Here is a 13,407-nt window from a genome sequence, read left to right as displayed (position 1 = left end):
CTGCAAAATGAATCAAGATTCACAATTTTTTCATTTATTATTGAGAATTGAGGTGAGATCCATAAGTCAAATGTCGGGAGTTAGATGTTGTATCTGGTTATTTACATCCGGAGTTCATTAATTATTGATGAAGTTAAATAACTATGTACCTGCTAATCACACATATATATGAGTGTGTGTGATTATAGGTAGATCTACGGTTAGCAGTTACCCGATATAAATCATTAGGTGTAACATCTAATTTTACGATAAAGTCAACTATGACCGACATTTTATGAGGTGGTTGGAAGATTTTTTTTAGGGACGACATATTTGCAAATTAAATTATTGTCCAATCAAATTAATTTCATAAAATGAAATAAAATTTATTTTGAGCCCAACCCGTTAATGAATTTTGGTCTAGGGCTTGATAAATATAGGCTTGAAATACTTGATCATGGAATATTTATAAATAAATAAATAATTAAATAAATAATAAATAGTGTGACATTCACTTTGTTGTTTCTGGCATTTCTTGATTTCTTGAAAGGGATACAAGCACAAATTCTCTCTGCAAATTTGTAAGGAAGAGGTACTCAATTATATTTGCATCTTTCATCATCGTATAATGCATTTGTTTTTCCTTTAAATTTTTATTTAATTTTCCTGATTTTGGATCCAATATGGATATGAATTTTAGATACAAATCTAAATAGATTCCTCGTACATATTAATGATTAATCCATGAACACACTCTTGATCTATTGGTAATTTAGACACCCTTCTCAAAATTCATGCAGATCTCTCTCTCTCTCTCTCTCTCTCTCTCTCTCTCTCTCTCTCTCTCTCTCTCTCTCTCTCTCTCTCTCTCTCTCTCTCTCTCAAAGTTTGCATGCAGATTCAAGAATTGAAAAACAATTTTTTATTACATTATTGTACCCTTTTTACAAAAAAAAATAAAAATTAAATTGAGGTTGTATTTCTCAAAAAAAATTACTATTGGCGAAATTCGCAGATTATTTCGCGTGTTTCGTTTATTTCGTTGAAGAATATTCGCAATGGATCCGACAAGAGGACAAGGAGGCATTCAGATGCTCCTTACTGCAGAGCAAGAAGCTCAACAAATTGTCACAGCTGCTCGAAACTGTAATTATATCTTTTTTTTACTCATATACAAAAAAATAATTAATGTGTTATTATTATTATTTTTAATAAGCAAATCGTCTCGTCGTTGTTCATCGTGTCGTTTTTTCAGTGAAAATGTCGAGGCTGAGGCAAGCGAAGGAAGAAGCCGAGACAGAAGTGGCTAAGTACCGGTCCCACATGGAATCCGAGTACCAAAAGAGTATTTCTGAGGTTGTTATTTTAACAACATATTATATATTACAATGAAATAAAATATCATATGTTAGTAATTTTCTTGTGTTTAATTTTTTATATCTATATATCTATGTACGCAGTCTTCCGGGAGCTCTGACTCAACGGTGAAAAGGCTCGAGACAGAAACCGAAGCAAAGATCCAAAGCTTGAAGGAAACATCCACGAAAGTCTCTCCCGATGTCGTCAAAATGCTCGTCAAGTACATCACAACCGTGTGACTAAAAATTCATATCACAAGGTAGTAATTAATATTCTTTACGATCAAAAGGGTCCGAATATATTTACCGCAAGTATCGTATTATGTGTTACGATTGTTCTTCTTGATTTTCTTTCACCACAGGTTGAAGCAATAAAACTTTCATCAATAAAAGGCAGAAGATTTATATGCAGATCACAGAGTCATTGATCTACAATTTATATACTATTTACAATATAATCAACTAGTTATATGTGTACACATTTATTTATATGTTATTTATGATAATTTTGATATTTCTTGCAATGTATGAATTGGAGGAATCTAAGCTACTATTTTGACAATTCTACGAAAAATGTGTGAATTACTTATATAATAGTTACGATGCGATTCTAGACAATATAACTAATGGGGTCCATTGTCGAGCCTTCTTTTCGAGAGAAAAAAAAAGTGTACTTTCTCGATATAAACACACGTCTTATGCTTGATCACGATAAATATAAATATAATCGGATGCGGTCAAATATTTACCGTGTAATCATGCACGGCGAAACGTGATAAATATATGCAATCAAATGAAATAAACGAAGACAATTAAGGCATTTCTAGAATCAATGAATTCATATGTGTTCGTTTATATCGTAATTATTCAATATAAAGGAATATAAAGTTTTTATTCTTCGATAAATTCAATTAATTGTACTTATAAAAATTGAAATTATTTTATTTGGATGTAATTATGGATTTAACATATAATTCCATCCGTAATATTTTCTGAGCCCGGCCCATACAGTTGGGCTTTTTGGTCGGGGCCCATTCAGAGCCCAATAAAAGCCCGGCCCGACTATCTGTTTGTTTGTTTGTTTTTCGACACTGAAGTTCTCGGGAGTTCAGTATCTTCGCCATTTCAAGTTTCTCGATTGGGGAAGAAAGGAAATTGCAGTAATCGAAGTGTATAAATATACAGTAAAGAGAGTAAGAGTTCAGTAAAATTCTCGATTTCATTTGAATTCAATTTTGATTCCATCCGATCTTCCCAATTTTATTTTTTCCTGTGAATGCGATTTTGATACTCCGATTTCTCCAGAAACAATGTCGGAAACTTCGTCGCAAAGCCAATCACCGCCGGAGGATTCAATCGGCCGTTACTTCCTTGATATCTGGAGCCAAAATTCCAAAACCCTATCCCTGAGAGCCAGTAGCGGAACTGAATCCGCATTCGAAGAGGAGAGGGAGGAATCTCCGACGGCGTTGGATACGGTTAAAAGCTCCGGCGGTTTCTCGGTCGTCGGCGCCGACAAGCTCTCGCTTACATATCCGAACGATCAGTTGCATGGACACGACGTCGGAGTGGTGCAGGCGAATTACCCTGCACCGTCGAAGCGGTTGGTGTATTATTTTGAAATTTCTGTAAAGCATGCTGGGGTGAAGGGGCAGATTGCAATCGGATTTACTACCTCTGCTTTCAGACTCCGCCGTCAACCAGGGTATATTTAACATTTTGCACCGCTTGTTTTTCTCATTGTGAATTTAATTTGGGGTTTCTCGCAACGTGTATTCTACTTCTGATTTTATTTGGAGTTTTTTGCAGCGTGTATTGTTGTTCTTGTGAATTTATTTTTGGTTTATGTGTGGGCATGTTGGATACTACGGTGAATAGTAGTTCTTGTATTCGGATTGAGTTATTTTTTATTCTCTTTGAAGATTCAAGAATATTTGATGGGGATCGAGTGTTTGGTGGAATAACACAGAAATTATGAATGAGTATTGAGTAGGAACACTATCATCTCGAGTTGTATTTTGGTTTAGAGGTTGTGCCTTGATTGTTGGTAGAAAACTTTGGCTGCATCAGTTTCGTCCTATGTGCTCCTCATTTGCTTACTGTTTCTTTGATGATTTTTTCTTCGAGTGCTCACTCATTTGTTATTGTGTTTATTTACTTCTGTTTGATTCTTGATTTTGTGACATTAAAGTTTTGAAGAGTTAATTTTACAGTTTCTCTGTCAATCGAGTTCCAAGGTTAATAGAAAAGTGATATTGTTTGAATTGTGAAACACCAAAATAAATTTGGAAGTAATAATTGGGAAATTAATCCAACTATTTAAGCTCACCGGTAAGCTCTGATCATATTCTGGTGTCAGACTGTTTGGGAACTTTAATTGAGTGCTACACTGCATTGCTTCTTTAATTGTTAAAAGATGTTATTGGATTTTGAGGTTCTTATTGTTGCTTCTTTACTTTACAGCTGGGAAGCAAATAGTTGTGGATATCATGGTGATGATGGACGTCTTTATCGTGGACATGGGAAAGGAGACGTGTTTGGCCCACCCTACACAGCTGGTGATACGGTTGGTGGTGGTATCAATTATGCAACAGAGGAATTCTTTTTCACGTAAGGCAGCCTTATGAGTGACAATTTTGTTGGGGTCCTGAGAGTTAATAAGCATTCACATTTTTACTATAGAATTAATTTCTAAGTCTGGTCTAGCTTTTATTGTTATCTATTTAATTTCCATTAGTTTATTTCATCAATTTGTTTTACTTCTAAAATTTCTTGTGGTTTCTACCTTCTTCCCAGGAAAAATGGAGTTGTTATAGGCTCGGTGTATAAGGATGTCAAGGGTCCAGTGTATCCTACAGTTGCTGTTCATAGCCAAAATGAGGAGTATGTAACTCATTTGTTCTGGCAATACATTTCTTAGGGGGCTAAGTACTGATTGATTTCTTTGGTAATGAAGTAGTACTTCTTATCTAATGTAGTTGAATGTTGATAATGTTGATCTCATTGTGGCAGGGTATCTGTAAACTTTGGACAGGATCCATTTGTCTTTGATCTTAAAGTAAGTTTTATTTTCTTTCTTGGATAAATCCTTTCTTCTGGGAGCAATCTGAATAAGTTCCAACTCTTTTATAGCCAATTATCCAGCAAGTCATGTTACTACAACTAGTACTGTCTTTTGAAAAGTTGTTTTTTGATATTGTTGTCAAGTTTTATAGTTATCTTGTTTATTTGGATCCCTTTTTAAACTTCATCTTAGTTTCTTGTACTTATTTTCACTTTTAAATATCCGAAGCATCAACGTTGTAGTTTAGGTGCTTATTTGTATATGTTAATTTCCCCTTAAGTCATTATTTGTGAAAAGAGAAGTAAGGATGTAAACTTTGGACAGGATCCATTTGTCTTTGATCTTAAAGTAAGTTTTATTTTCTTTCTTGGATAAATCCTTTCTTCTGGGAGCAATCTGAATAAGTTCCAACTCTTTTATAGCCAATTATCCAGCAAGTCATGTTACTACAACTAGTACTGTCTTTTGAAAAGTTGTTTTTTGATATTGTTGTCAAGTTTTATAGTTATCTTGTTTATTTGGATCCCTTTTTAAACTTCATCTTAGTTTCTTGTACTTATTTTCACTTTTAAATATCCGAAGCATCAACGTTGTAGTTTAGGTGCTTATTTGTATATGTTAATTTCCCCTTAAGTCATTATTTGTGAAAAGAGAAGTAAGGATTTTTTTAATGAAAATGTGAGGAATGTCATATTGTATTTTGGTGTTTAATATACTGATCTGTGAAGTTTTTTGAATCCCATTAATCAGGCATATGAAGCAGAACAAAGAACTAAACAACAGATAAAAATTGAAAATACCTCAATACCACAGGATGCCAGTTACGGGTAAGTTCCAGAAGTTTTTATTAGATTGTATAGCCAGAAGCCCAGAACTTTATTGTTTGAGTTTTGATAATGATCTTAAGTGAAAAATAATAGTCCTACTAATGAGAGTCTGAGTTTGTACATCTCCTTTCTTATTTTAGAAATACCGTCATACGAATTGATGCCTTTTTTCAACGCTAAAACTTCCTATTTGCGGTATCAGCATCTGATTTAAATTCGCAATGCTGACATCTTATATAGCAAAATCATGATAATAATATATGGATTTTACTTTGCATTCAAATTGAACACTTCAGACTAAGATCGGCAACTGATATTTTGTCTCTTAATTATATTGGTTTTTTTTTTTTTTTTTTTTTTTTTTTTTTCTTTTTCAGAATAGTTCGATCCTACTTGCAACATTATGGATATGAAGAGACTCTTAAATTGTTTGACATAGATGGTAGAAATACCATGCCTCCCATCTCTGTAATTCCAGAAAATGGTGATAGTGAGGAAGACAGCATCAGCATGTACGCCTTGAAACAGAGGAATACTGTTCGTCGGGTATGATATGGAGCATATTTATTTTTTCTTTGCAGCTACCACGTAACTTCGATGGGTCTAAATTTCTTTTGTTGAATATGAAGATTCCTTAGCAGTTATGCAACTTTTCGAGTATATCAACCTAAACAAATCCACATTTATGAATATATGTGCTCACACTTTGTACTATGATTTAATCGACCAGTAGCTTCTTTGCAGACCGAAGGTCACCTTATGAAAAACACAATATTTAAGTTTATGATCATACTATATTTTCTCTGATATTTCTGCTGTCTCTGCTAATTTTTCATTTCCATATTTTGTCTTAGGCAAACTTGAGTTTCTGACTTTCTGTCAGCTTATATTGGTTTTGCTGTTATGATAAGGAGCTTCATAGGTTCAATCTTTGCACAGAAGTTTTGATTCATTATATATTTGTATTTTGTTATGCAGTTGATAAAGTCTGGTAATATCGATGAGACGTTTTCTACACTTCAGAAATGGTATCCACAGATTGTGCAGGTATATAATATTGAGCTCATTTTATTGAAATGATAACTTAGGATTGTCTTCATCGTTTTATGCAGTCAGCTTTCCAGATGCTCCTAATGTTGAAGAATTCTGCTTTTTCATCTCTTTTTAGCACTCTCTTTAGCACTCTTTGACTATCAGAAAGGGAAAATAGAAAAATGGTTGTTCACTATCAATAATAATCAAGATTATACAAGTTTTATTATTCTGGATAAAAAATACTGTCTCCATTTCAGGAGTACTATTTGTTCTACCTCAATTTATCTACTGCTTTCATGATTAATGGCTTAATGCTCATTTATCCCCCAAGTTGATCATGGTTCTAGTCTCTGCAGGATCACACCTCCGCTATTTGCTTTATGCTACATTGTCAAAAGTTTATTGAGCTTATCCGGGTAATCATCTCTTTCTTGTTTACTTGATGTGATGATGGATAATCTTAGGTTTATGAACTATACTTGATTTTTTTTCTTCTGTGCACATGCAATCTATCACATTCTTACTTAACCTTTAAATGAAAAGTCAAAAGTTCTTTATCAAATCTGATATTTTGTTGCAGGGGGGAAAGCTAGAAGAAGCTATAGTATATGGCAGAAGTGAATTTGACAAGTTCAAGGACTTGTCAGGGTTCGATGATCTTGTTAAGGTATGTGATTTACAACTCCAATGCTTTGCAATTAGCATTCTTCAGGTTTTTCTTGTTCACCAATTCTGAGTGGGGTTTTCGATTTTTCATTATCAGAAAAGAAATTGTATTAACATGATTATGAGAACCCATTTTTTTTTCTTTCTAATACATGAATATCTTATGTGTCGTCATTCTACTGGTCCTGCTAGGATTGTGCTGCCTTGCTAGCGTACGAAGACCCGAGCGGTTCATCTGTTGGATACCTTCTTTCAGAATCTCAACGGGAGCTGGTGGCTGATGCAGTGAATGCCATGATTTTATCAACCAATCCGAAGATGACAGATGTCACCTCTTGCAAGCAGTCCCGCCTGGAGAGGCTAATAAGACAGGTGACAGCTTGCTTTTTGGAGAAGAGGAGCTTGAATGGTGATCAGGGTGAAGCCTTCCGGTTGAGCCAAATTTTGAACAGTGCTACAAAGTGATCTTGTTAATTAGGAGCTGCTGCTTTTGTTCCCTTTCTTTTTGTGTGTGTGTTTGTGCATATTTTTGTTTAGTTGACCACCTCGTTATCCGATTGTTATGTCGGATTACTGTAGTTAATAATGCTGGTTTAATACTTACGTGATATGATTTGGTTTAGTGGTGCAGTAATCTGGTTTATGTTTACATGAAACTGGAAAGTGGTATTAGCTGAATGATGATTGTACAGGTTTAATTCTCTTTGTTATGCTTTAATTCATAATTCTGTGGATGAGCTTTTGGATATTTTCATATTCACATTAAATGATTTGTAAATAATTTATTTATATTTGAACCGGATATTTACTTTACATATATCTCAACAAATAAATCTCGAGATTAAGATTAAAAAAATAATAAATAATAAAAATATATACATGTATCTCCTTAAATAATACTCGAGATTAAGATTGAAATAGACGAAGTAAAATATGGTTGGTGGTGTATTTATTTAATTATTAATATTTCTCAATTTGAGTTGGATGGGATTTAAGTAACTAATTAAGGGGATGCGGCGAAATCTGCATGCAAATTAAAGTTGGTGGACAGAAAACAATTTTGGGTACGTGAATTACGCCCCCCCCTTCATTTTTCTCCCTCTCATTCCGTTTCCCATTTTTGTTCTTCCTCAGATCAAGAAACAGAATACTCATATCATATACACCACACCCATTACACATTATTCATACTTACATTTGATTTCTCCTCTTTTTTTATTTTCTCTCTCTTCTTTCCTTCTTCCCCACTCCAGAATCCAGATCTTCGATTTCTGGAGTTGCGGGACCCGGAATATCCTTCTGCCTCCGTCCATGTGAAAGCCCAACCCCGCTATCCATCCTCTCCGAATCCGCCCCTATCTTTCGTAACGGATTGGGCTTGTTCAGGGAAATGGAGAGCACAAATAACGGATTTTCAAACCACGAAACACTCGGGAACACAGGTGGCATGAGAGATGTGCTGCCTCTTTCACCTTTCCAATTCTACTCTGATTTTTCACCTGTCGATTCGGAAGGTGATTTGAAGTCTCTAGAAGAAGGTGGTGTAAATTACCACCAACGTTGCTCTTCCGAGAGCTTTCTCATAGATGAGCAACCATCATGGCTAGACGATCTTTTAAACGAGCCCGAAACTCCTCTTCACAGAGGCCATCGCCGCGCAGCTAGTGATTCCTATGCATATTTCGGCGAAGCAGATAAATTTACCATACCATACGATCAGAAAAATAATAAGGTGTCTTTTTTTTTTTTCAATGAGATTGAATCAAATACGAATCTGTTAATTGGGACTTGCATAAACGAAGATGGTCTTTTTTTTTTTTTTTGTTTTTTTTTTTGCAGGAATCGAAAGTTGTACCTTCTTTAGGGTTAGAGAATAGCAGAGGGGAATCCAGTTCAGAGAACCTTCAGAATTCTGCGGATAGGACTAACGGTTCTCAAGTTAAGCCTTCTGGATCAAAAACGGATTCCAAACGTTCTAAACAGTACGATTTTTTCCCACATACTCAGCATACAATAACACATATATATTATCCAGTTTTGAGAAATATGACACACTAACATACGCAGGCACAACGCTCACCGATCAAGAGTAAGGAAACTTCAATACATATCTCATCTTGAAAGGACTGTTCAAATTTTGAAGGTAAAATAAACGGTCTTTTCTACGAAAAAAAACGTAAATTTCGAAACATTATTTGTCCATGTGTACATTACCTGTCTTTGATGCTTCATTCGAACAGGCAGAAGGGTTTGAAATTTCGGCTGAGCTTGAATTCGTCGAACAGCAGAACATAATCTTGTCAATGGAAAACAGAACACTTAGGCAGCGCCTCGAGAGTATTTCGCAGGAGCAGATGATCAAACACTGTAACATTTCTCTAGCTTAACTCATTGTTTTCGGATTTTCTTTGAAAAAAAAAAGATTAATTTTTTTTACCATGTTTCTCTCTCTCTTGAATGTTTACAGGGGAACAAGGGATGTTAGAGAGAGAAATAGGGAGGTTGCAAACTCTGTATCATATGCAGAAGCAACAGCAAATGCAAATGCACCATCAACAACAGCATCCACATAACCAACATCAAAAACATCGTCGAAACAGAAGCAGAGATCTTGACCATCAAGTCAACATTTCCTCGACAAAGAACAAAGATGTCAGTTCCAGCAAAGATTCAGTTAATGGTTCTGTTCGTGTCTAAGTCAAACCCGAGTTCCGTTCTGTTTCACTTTTCCACCAGTTTCTCTCCATTATCTTTTTCCCCCGAGTTTTGTTTTTGTTCTTTCTTATGTCCGATGTTGCCAACACTAGTTTATTCACTTACTTTTACGAAGACCTAGATTTTAGCAGGGACTATTTCAATGCTTGAGCAGTCAGCCCTGACCTGTAGAGTCGGATTTTAGCTCCGTAGGCAATTTTGAAATGAAAGTCACATTACAACAACAGGTTTAGAGCTTATGGTAATGGATATTTCTTTTTTTTTTTTTTACAGTTCGCAACAACATATTCATCTGATCAATTTGTTCATCTTCACTAAATAAAAATTGAATTTTCAAGTAGCGATCAACTGGTGAAGTAACAGAACCGTTTAGAGGTAATAAATAGCTAGTAGCCTAACAATTTTTTCTCTTCCCTTTTAACGTTTTCCAAGTCTTTTTCTTTCTTTTCCACCGTAAAACAGCCATTTTCTCTAATAACCGACATCGATATCTTTTACGATTCTTGAACCAAGCTGAGTAATCTTTACCTTGTTTGCATTCAACAAAACTGGCTAAATCATCAAGATCGTCATTTTCTCCCATATTTAAAACGCACTTCAAGAAGACCTCTCCGTTGCTCGTCTCTTCCGTTTCTTCTTCTAACCCTGCAACTGGCTCCATATCCAAAGTACTTGCTAAAGTTTCTGAACTCAAAGTTTCCCTTCTGTTATATTTATTGTTCTTTAGACTGCAAAAGAGTTGAGTACAGATAAGCAGTACATACTATCGACTAATCAATGTTAAACAACTTCGAAAACGAAGTGGCAAGAAGAGTATATACTATGTAGTAGTAAGGAAAAAGGACAGAAGGTACAAGCAAAGTAACACAAGTTACCTCGAATAAAGAGACTGTATCTTATGGAACTTTGACGCGACCACAAGGCTGGAGTTTCGGCCAGTCTTAGTCTGCATTATCATAAAAAAGAAATATTTGAACACTTGATATCCAAATAAATATGCCATGTACAAATTTCAGATAAAAGGAAAATAATGAATTACCTCATGGAATCCGACAAATGAAAAAGATCCGTTCTTGGTATCACTTAAAGATTCCAACGCGTCCAAGTTGCCCTCCTCGAAAATAAATAAATTTAACAGAGCAAGAATTGCCAACAAACAGGCCTTCGCTAAGCAATCGAGCCCAGTGACAAAGCTTAGTGACATCAGTCCCGAGAAATGCAAAAACATCATCTTCGAATCCGCATGCCTCGTAGAATGATTAGACGACATCACCTTGGATAGATCTTGTTGCAAAGACAAACTGATGTCCAAATCTCTGAAACATGCGATTGCGCCTAAAATGAACTTATACTCCTTGCACGAGGACAAGTCTTTCAAGGTCTTGAGGCGACACGATTCACCGCCGTTTCTAAGGCACCGAATAGTTTGTAGTAATGAGATGCTCATTAGTTTCAATACAGAAGCAAGAAGATATATATTCTGCAGAGTCGTACACTCGATTGGACGTACAGCTTCGGCGTCGTAGCTTTCAGAGGCTTTGAGGACCAAGCAGCTTAAGATGGACAAGATCTCGTCTTCGCATGATAGGACATAAGCATTTTGACACTCCTTCACGAATCTCATGCAAGAACTCACCATGTCCGATTTCATCCTAAATAAACTGTCGTTCAAGTCCAGATTCAAATCGCTGTCTAGCTTGGTGATTAGACAATCGACCTTATTTTTCGTCTCTGAGGTTATGTAAAGCTCAAATGGTGGATAAGCAATATCGTGCGATGAATTAGAAGTGAAGCCCGAATACCCATCTGTCTGCAAACAAGACATGTGTCTCATGTACAAAGTGACGGATTTTTCAAAGGTTGATAGGAAGCAGTTGGTTAGTTTACGATCGGGTTGCAAGTTCTTGATATTAACTGCTTCAGAAACTAGTGAAATCAAATGGGCTTGAACGTATTTCGGAGCAGAAACCATGGTAGGGTTAAGAAGTAACGATACAGCTGTGGTAACACTCAAAGCTGGAGCTCTGTACGGATATTTAAGTTCTATTGCATGCGTGCAAAATAGTCGATTGAGAAAATCTTCGAAAACTTGCTTATGGGAAAATGATATGATAAAATGGTTACAAATTGCTTCACTCCCAATATCACTGTGTGCAGATTGCGAATTGAATAGCGTTCCATTGATATACACAACAGAATTAATCATCCGGAAGTAATTCCTTAATTGTCCATGCGCATACAGCTCGTCTACAAATACCTGACGATAAAAAAATGTAGCAACTTGGTAACTATCCAACAAAATTACGACCGTAACAACGAACAAATCTCATCCAAAACACTTCCATTTTGATCAAAAAGTTAAAAAAATAAAAATAAAGAATAAAAGTAGACATGAAAAAATTACCTCGAGAATTGTAGACATGAAAAAAAGGAGAGGATCGTAAGGCTCCAAAAACTGTAAGGAAGCAGTGAAGCCCTCAACAGACGATGTACAGCAGCCATTTTCACGAAAAACCGACTTCTCAAAGACAAAAGTGTTTCTCCCTGTGTTCTCAACTAAGTGGTGTGAACTCGACTTTCTGAGTATCCTCAACAAAATCGGCCATTTTTCCAGGATTAGATTTTGTCTGGGTTCGAGCAAAGTCAAGACCAGCATACAGCATCTGAACAGCAAATTCACTACTTCCACAGCGTCGAATAAACCTGAATTAGAGCTACTCTCACGAAGATCCTCGTCGGCACATAAGTTTGAGAATAACCGTTCGAACTTTTCTTCCAAGTGTGTGAAGAGTACGTTAGAGAGTTCGTTAATATCTGCAAAGGACAGTTTGATCCCATCATGACAAATTTCGAGGTCAAATTCATGCGCAAACTTGTAGCTCCATTTTGCATTCGACGAAAATTTGTCGAGAAAACCATACAAATCCTTCAAGACCTCGGGTTTTGTTCCCTGAAAAAGAAACATTATATCATGTCTCAGAACACAGAAAGCCAAATAGCAAATTGACTAGCCCTAATTACCCACCCCCATCCCGACCAACACACACACACACACACACAAAAAATGCAAATTCAGAATTAATGATTACAAATTCAGAAACTGAACAAATGCAATAGAGGGAGCTTCGTGTTAGCTCCAATAGTTGGCCGAATCAATTTCTTCAAAAAGCATCCCTTTTGGGCAAAATGGTTCAAACGCAGAGATCAGAAATTAGGGCTTAATCGGCAAGAACTACCGAATCAAACAACAATTAACAGAGGAAAATAAGAAACCTAATACCTCAGGGGAATGGATGCCGGGGAAAAGGGTTTTGAAATTGGAGAAATTATCAGGAAAATCTCCATTGGAACTTCGATTTCGAGCCCTTCTGCTGCTGCTCCGCCCACTCTTCGAATAACCACCCCTCATAAATCAGTAAATGCAAGAAAATTATTCACAAGCTCACGCACAGGTAGAAATTCTAGGTTTTGGGCGCCAAATTTTGCACACTGGACTTTGCTTCACTTTATTTTATTTTATGTTATTTAAAAACATATTCTATTCCCATCATTAAAAGAAATATTAATAAATTTCAATTTTATTTTAAATAAATTCGGAAATTAGAATGAAACAAAGATTGATTTTTTTTTTTTCAAAATTTAAAATAAAATCGGAAGTGCAATTAATGAGCTTAAAGTAAGTAGTTAAAAACATAATTTCAAGTTTAATAGGATGCATTATTTTGTTCTGGCATTTATAATCACTAGCATTTTTACCCCGTGC

The 13,407-nt window shown here is 35.7% G+C and overlaps 4 protein-coding genes across 7 annotated transcripts; 3 read left to right on the top strand and 1 right to left on the bottom strand.

Moving 5' to 3' along the window:
- Positions 1-438: 438 nt before the first annotated feature.
- On the top strand, positions 439-1,911 carry LOC105974267 (V-type proton ATPase subunit G). Its single transcript, XM_012999331.2, has 5 exons — positions 439-571; positions 995-1,125; positions 1,235-1,335; positions 1,440-1,597; positions 1,700-1,911. The coding sequence occupies exons 2-4, from the start codon at positions 1,038-1,040 to the stop codon at positions 1,575-1,577; spliced, it is 327 nt and encodes a 108-aa protein (XP_012854785.1). The 5' UTR covers positions 439-571; positions 995-1,037; the 3' UTR covers positions 1,578-1,597; positions 1,700-1,911.
- Positions 1,912-2,331: 420 nt separating this feature from the next.
- Positions 2,332-7,627, top strand: RANBPM (SPla/RYanodine receptor (SPRY) domain-containing protein). Of its 3 annotated transcripts, none has more exons than XM_012999533.2 (11): positions 2,332-2,530; positions 2,643-3,042; positions 3,801-3,947; positions 4,134-4,220; positions 4,350-4,395; positions 5,152-5,228; positions 5,606-5,774; positions 6,207-6,275; positions 6,620-6,679; positions 6,844-6,930; positions 7,122-7,627. In XM_012999533.2, exons 2-11 carry the CDS (start codon positions 2,648-2,650, stop codon positions 7,392-7,394), a joined length of 1,410 nt encoding a protein of 469 aa, XP_012854987.2. In that variant the 5' UTR covers positions 2,332-2,530; positions 2,643-2,647; the 3' UTR covers positions 7,395-7,627. The 3 variants fall into 3 exon arrangements, with proteins under 3 accessions (XP_012854987.2, XP_088672054.1, XP_088672053.1); XM_088815928.1 differs by having other exon boundaries at positions 2,414-2,536; XM_088815927.1 differs by having other exon boundaries at positions 2,414-3,042.
- Positions 7,628-7,912: 285 nt separating this feature from the next.
- On the top strand, positions 7,913-9,910 carry LOC105974443 (uncharacterized). Its single transcript, XM_088815929.1, has 5 exons — positions 7,913-8,661; positions 8,769-8,911; positions 8,997-9,072; positions 9,170-9,296; positions 9,397-9,910. The coding sequence occupies exons 1-5, from the start codon at positions 8,320-8,322 to the stop codon at positions 9,624-9,626; spliced, it is 918 nt and encodes a 305-aa protein (XP_088672055.1). The 5' UTR covers positions 7,913-8,319; the 3' UTR covers positions 9,627-9,910.
- Positions 9,873-13,317, bottom strand: LOC105974442 (uncharacterized). Of its 2 annotated transcripts, none has more exons than XR_016030445.1 (5): positions 12,925-13,317; positions 12,049-12,594; positions 10,684-11,901; positions 10,466-10,590; positions 9,873-10,407 (listed from the first exon to the last, which is right to left on the bottom strand). XR_016030445.1 is itself a non-coding variant. In XM_012999547.2 (5 exons), the coding sequence occupies exons 1-5, from the start codon at positions 13,051-13,053 to the stop codon at positions 10,039-10,041; spliced, it is 2,298 nt and encodes a 765-aa protein (XP_012855001.2). In that variant the 5' UTR covers positions 13,054-13,208; the 3' UTR covers positions 9,873-10,038. The 2 variants fall into 2 exon arrangements, 1 of the variants encoding a protein (XP_012855001.2); XM_012999547.2 differs by having other exon boundaries at positions 9,873-10,372; positions 10,520-10,590; positions 12,925-13,208.
- Between the last annotated feature and the right edge of the window lie 90 nt (positions 13,318-13,407).

Source organism: Erythranthe guttata, chromosome 3 (assembly GCF_056151865.1).
Source record: "Erythranthe guttata isolate IM_541 chromosome 3, IM_541, whole genome shotgun sequence".
NCBI classification, from domain to species: domain Eukaryota; kingdom Viridiplantae; phylum Streptophyta; class Magnoliopsida; order Lamiales; family Phrymaceae; genus Erythranthe; species Erythranthe guttata.
Note: the sequence above shows the minus strand (reverse complement) of the source record. Positions and strands in the feature narration are given on the sequence as shown.